The 6,408-nt window shown below is 41.7% G+C and overlaps 1 protein-coding gene across 1 annotated transcript in view; it reads right to left on the minus strand.

Annotated features, from left to right (window-relative positions):
* OCA2 (OCA2 melanosomal transmembrane protein) overlaps positions 1-6,408 on the minus strand; it is a 178,919-nt gene that overhangs the window by 95,594 nt on the left and 76,917 nt on the right. Inside the window, exon 10 of the mRNA XM_004700033.2 lies at positions 1,706-1,838. Coding sequence (XP_004700090.1) covers positions 1,706-1,838 — 133 coding nt within the window. The remainder of the gene's footprint in view (positions 1-1,705; positions 1,839-6,408) is intronic.

Genomic DNA, 6,408 nt, shown 5'->3' on the forward strand with positions numbered 1-6,408 from the left:
CGATGTACAAATGCGCTTTACACAATTGATGTGTGTATGGATTGGGATAACAGTTGTATGAGCCCCTAATAAAATGTTAAAAAAATAAAAAAATTCAACCCCTAATAGCAATACTTTCTTATGTACCCTTGTTTCGTGGGCACATTTGTGGGCACATACCCCATCTTTATTTCATGGGCATAGTGATTATGCACTGGCCTTCTGACCACCAGGTCAGCAGTTCAAAGGACCAGCCACTCTGCAGGGAAAGACCAGGCTTTCTACTCCCTGAAAGAGTTACAGTTTTGGAAACTCACAGGGGCAGTTTTACCCCATTCTACAGGGTAACTATGAGTCAGAATCACCCTGATGGGAGTGAGTTTTTGTTGTTGGTCGTGGTGGTTTTTAGTGGAACCAAAGGGGCTGAGTAGAACAGCCCCTTCGTGTGTCACAATTGACTCAGTAGTATTGAGTTTGGTTTCTTTGAAGTTGATAATAAAACATTCTGAAATTTGATCAAGGGACCTTATTGCTTGGAATATTTAATTATCATTAAAAGATTAAATTTTTCTTCAACTAAGGGAAGCAAAGAAATATATTCTTCCCTTTCATTGCCAGGCTGCAACGGTGTGGCATATATTGTGAGACTTTTTCTTCTTCTTTTTGAGAAAAAAGAAGTATTTCCTACTTTATACACTACCAGGAGGGACCGTAAGGCAGGATTATTAAACCTTTGTAGTTACACATACAACCAGCACCACTCCTGTTGTCTCTCCAACTCCCCTTGCCCCTCCCCCAGGCCAGGACGAAGCCAACATGCCATCCAGAATTTCTTCTAGATTGATTTCTTTAAAGTACAATATTTTTGTACACAAGCACATAGACATTTTTTAAAACCGGGAAAAGCAAACCAATTTCCCTCCATCATCCTCTTGTGTGTAAGAGCAGGTGTCATGGGGTTTCCAACCGATTTCAGAAATCGATCTCCCTGCCTTTCTTCAGTCACCTCGGGGCGGACTCTTCAAACCTAGGTGACATTCAGAATCGCTGAGATCACTAGTTAGCCATACCATGCAAAGTCCCAGAAGGATGGAAAAGCATTAATATCACCTGCCCCAGCCAATCAAAGGCAGCTATTACTCAACATCCCTTACAACACCCAACCTGGACCTCAATGAGAGTAGTAACTGTTTCCAAAATAATCCAGTTATCTTAGTATATCTGAAACAGTACTCTTTTCAGTAAAATGCCTACAAAAATGTTGATCTGAGGCCCGTGCAAGTCAAGAAGAAGGTTGAAATTCCTCTTGCTGTCCTGTGTCTTCCGAAAGTGATCTTGGCTTACATGGACCAGATTATCTTACTAATTTTACAGTTACATTTAATGTCTAAAATACTGCATAATACTAGACTACTTACTACAGTAGAAGTTTAAGTTATTTGCATTGTAGACTGTTTTTAGGATGTCATGACATTTCAGTTGCTAAGAGTGGGCATTACTGTCCCCATCTCACTTGACAGAGAACTTCAGAGATGTGGCTCGTGAATTTAAACTCCCTGAGTGCACAGTGGACCACGTGGGGCTGAGTGTGCAGCATCCCAACAACTTACACTCCCAAAGGTTCGGAGAGCAGTAACTCCTCTGACCTTTTTGTGGAAACGTTCTTTGGAAAGAGAGGGTTGTAACTGTGAACTCTGAGGAGGGGTGCAGAGGGAACCGTACTCACCCACGATCTCACCGGGCTCCTTGTTGTACAGCTTTTTGTTCCAGTACAGGAGTCGGAGGAAGGGACAGGAGACGAGGAGGACGAAGCAGATCCCCACAGACATGTGGGCCGTGAACTCAGCAAAGTCCAGTCCCTGCAAGAGCAAATAGGAATCAGACGGCAAAGCAGGAACCCAGAACCAACAGAGGAGAGGTCTGGTGGTGTCAGGGGTGGGGAGGATGCCTACATTCAGGCTGAGGAAAGGAATGGGCTCTTCGCTAGGATCTTGAAAAGGCTTCATCATATTTGTTTGGTTTTTACTTCATGTTAAGAAACTAATTCTTACATGATGAGGGCAATACATGGGAAAACCCCCCACCTGGACACCTGCTTGAATTGCTGAAAAGTTGTTTTCTACTTGGGCAGCCATCCAGGGCTACAAGGGGTCCTGGGAAGACCCCGATCCCTGGGTAGACCCTTTTGTCATATTTCCCATAGTTTCATGCCCATTTCAATCCAGCCTGCCTTTGGGATTAAGTTAGATTAGGTTAGGTTAATCTGTCAGGATGAATATCCATTTTCTCATGCCTTTTGTCCCTGCCCTGGTAAAGGTGACTGGTAGGATCTGACTCTTTCCTGCAGCATCCCAGCCCCTAGGTGCCACGGACAGGATCAGACATGGTGGCAAACACTGCATAGTCAGCTGGGGGTGGGGCACACGTGGGGAGAAGGAGCTCTGTGGTCTCAGAGGGGTTTGGGAGGACTCCACGCAGTATACTAGATGGGAGTCGGCAAGACACCTGCAAAGGCCTTGGCTACAAGAAGCTCTCTAAACTACCTGAACTGTTGTTTATGAAACTTTAGTGAATTCTGCACTCGGTTTCTAGAAAAAAAATATCACTTTAATAGTTATGATGATATAACACAACTATAATTCATACCCAATAAACATGTCAGGTTTTAGGGCTTTCCAATGATAACTTGGACATTTGCATCAAGTAATCAGGGTACATCAAATGATTATCCTTGAAAACCACATTAAGAAGTCGTAGTTGAGAGCTCATTTACAGGTAGATAACGTGAAAAGTGAAAGCGAGATGGGAACCGGAAGAATAGTTTCAATTGTGTAAGAATCATCACTTTTTGGGTAGTTTTTTGCAAAGGTGTTATCTTGGACTTTGTGTTTATATAAAGAACTCATACCTCAAATATCTGGTTTAAAAGGCTTCAAACTAGGGTCCCATAAAATGTTTAAAATTTTTCTTTCTTTCTTTGCTTTCTAAACTCAGAACACACCCCCCCAAAAAAAATGAAGTCTTAGGTTGAGCAAAATGGTTTGAAATATAATTGTTAATGTTTTCACACAGGGAGCCCATAAGGACATAACTATATAGTATTGCCTTATTATGTGTGGTGGAGCACATGAAAAAAACCAATGACAAGAATATTAAACGGGGGGGAAAGAGGACTAACGGGGTCCTGGGCGCACATTCCCAACAAAATATTGCAGCACTGAGCAAAAGTTTATAGCTTGTACCAGTGCGGCCATGGGCAGATTTATGAAGTAAGAAACAGTTTTCAGAAAATTCAAACTTACAACTTTAAGAAGGAAATAGGCCAATGCACTCTACTGCTGTTATTGTTAGTTGCTCTTGTGTCAGTTCCACGTCATGGTGACTTGTGTGCAGCATAGAACTGCATATAGTTTTCATAGCTGTGACCCGAGAGGAAGCCATGTGAAAACAGTCCACCTAGATCTGTGCCTTGGAGGCATAGACGTTATCCTTTACTCGGGTAGCTATCTGGAGTGCCAAGGGATCCTAGGCTTGACTCTGACCTCTAGGAGGGCCTTTCTGCTCCAACCCCCACCCTTCTGTATCCATTTTCAGTCTGCCTAGGGGTTTTAGGTTAGATTGATATGTCAGGATGAATTCATATTCTCTCCTTCCTCTTGTGCTTGCCCCTGTGAAGGTGACTGGCAGGTAGAATGTGTCTTTGAAGGTGCATCTGGGTGGGTTTGTCCCCCAAAATTTAGAAGACATCTACCCGGCCAACATCCTGGAAGAAAATCATATTTGAGCACGTTCCAAAGAAAAATGGTTCAACATAGTATGGAAATTATCCAACAATATATTTAATATCACATGCAAATAAATTTTTCTGAAGATAATTCAGAAACATCTGTAGCAGTTATTGATAGAGAACTGCAAGAAATTCAAGCCAGATTCAGAAGAGGATGTAACACAAGGGATATCATTGCTGATGACAGATACATTTTGACTGAAAGCAGAGCACACACAAAAGCCTTGTATGAACCATAACTATAGACAACACTGCAGATAATGAGAATTCTAAAACAATTATATTCATGCAGAACTGATACACAGACCAAAAGGCAGTTGTTTGAATAGAACAAGATACTGGATGGTTTTAAAATCAGGAGAAGGGATGTGTCAAGGATGTAGCTTTTCACCAGGTTTAGTCACTTTGTATGCTGAGAATATAATCTGAAGAAAAACACAGCATTGGGATTGAAGGAAGACTCACATGCAGATGACACACAATCTTGCATGCTGAAAGCAAAGAACACAGGAAGCACTTAATGCTGAAGATCAAAGACTGCAGACTTCAGTGTGGATTCTATCTCCATAACAGCAGTCTGCCTTTTCTTCCTATGCTGTAGTACTTCTTTCTATCTTATACTGAAGGCCGCGAGGTTGGGGAATTTTCCAGTCAGACTTAAGGGCACTGGGACAGAAATATGCAGGTAATAAAGATGTCACCAGATGGGCCTAATCACATTAAGAGAAATACTACTCCCCACTTCCTGCTAATCTCCCCATCACTAAGCTTCTCTCGCATGAAGATGTTTTTCAGCCAATAGACCCCAACCTGTTCCATTTAGATGCCAACAAGATTCAAGGGTATATGCAAGAGTCTTAACTCTGTCCTTTGTCCTTGAAATGCTAAGAATCATGTCAAGGAACAAAAATTCTACAGAATCACATCATTTGTGCCATTACAGATGCATTTTTGAAGTGGGGTATTCATCAACTACTTCCATTCCAAACTAAACTCTACCCCTTTTGGAAAAGTATAACCTTCTCCCAGTAAAATCCTAAATATGTGTAGCCTCCCTACCCCTCTTTGCTTAAATATCTGCCCAGGTTCTTTGTTCACTGAGACATATTTTTGAGAATAATTTCTCTGTCTCCATACTCTTATGAGTTATAAATTATGCTAAACTCCAATCTCACATGATTCCATGTCATTCTTCCCTAAACGGCAATTGGTCAACCTGTTGAATTTGGTCATGTGAGTTCCATATATTTATGAAGTTTCAGCTGTGAACACTTTGACCAGCAACACCATTTTCTAGGAATGATAATGCAGGCTGGCTCTATGGCTAGTCAAAACACAATTCAATCAACATTGATTTCTTAAATTCTTCTATGTGAAAAACTCAAAGGCATTTTTATAAAGTGGTTAACTGAAAATATTAGAGATTTTAGTAAAATATTCAAGGTCTAATTTGAGAATACAATTATATCTGGAAGCCTGGGTTGGAGAGGATCACAACTCCAGAAAAGGGAGTGGGGGTGGGGGGCAAGTAAGAAATGACAGTGCATTCATATTGGACCTTCTAGGCTCAAGTACTATCTACAGGATGCAAGGAGAGTTGTCCATGGGACACGTGGGTTTCTGGTAGAGAGACAGACTCCAGATTTTCCAGCACACAGCTAAAAGGAAGGTGAGACAGAGGATTAGCTCGTGTGTTTGTTACATTTGGACTGCTAACCCTCAGTCAGCAGATTGATGCCACCTGGGGGAAAGAGGAGCTTTTCTGGTCCCAGTAAAGAGTGACAGCTTTGAAAACCACAGGGGCGGTTCCCCCCTGTCCTATAGGATCTCTGTGTGTCTGCATTGACTCCGCGGCAGTGAGTTTTTTTGAGTTCTCTCATACTGCCTGACAGGGACAGAATAGGAGCGTTTGCCCTGACTGCTAAGGGAATTAAGAAAGAACCTTGTGAGACAAGTAAGGAACAAACACCTTAACCTTGAAGTCAGGCCCTGGTGAAAATTGTGACACACGACTCTACTCAAAAATAATTCTGAGACATGCTGGCCCAGAGCCACTGCTTAGATACATTTGAAGGAAAAGATGCATGAGACTTAAGGGTGGACTGAATAACTAATTAGAAAGTGGTTTGACCAGGTGTAGAGTGCCAGGCCCCTCCACTTTGAAAGTGCCATTTAAAAATTAGAAGTATTCCCATAGACACTGTCTCTTCTCAACTCAAGAGGGAGGACCCATTCATCCCAGAATAAAGTGTGTCTTATCGATGCGTAAGGTGTTCCTTCTCAACTCTAAAGAGGGGCCCGCTTCATTTCTTTTGAAGTGACTCTATACGTTAATAAAGCTGTGACTCAATTCTTGGCTGCTGTGCGCATGTGTGTGAGCACAGCTTATCTCTGGACCCTAACAAACCACACTGCAATGGAGCTTGCTAGTTCCCTTGAATGGCAGCCCAGGGGCTGACCTTCATACTATCTAATTTTAAGATTTTTTCCCCCAGATAATTCCTAAGCACTTTGAGGTTTTATTTTTATTTTTTAGACAACTACTTATTTTTTTTTTCCACAATGTGTAGGAGACCTTATACCTTTCTGTGACTCATCAGAATGGCCTCTTCAAATTAGTTTTTAATTTTTTAAAATCATTT

Source organism: Echinops telfairi, unplaced genomic scaffold (genome assembly GCF_000313985.2).
Source record: "Echinops telfairi isolate 266 unplaced genomic scaffold, ASM31398v2 ScPeMD7_7475;HRSCAF=8513, whole genome shotgun sequence".
Classification (NCBI taxonomy): Eukaryota; Metazoa; Chordata; class Mammalia; order Afrosoricida; family Tenrecidae; genus Echinops; species Echinops telfairi.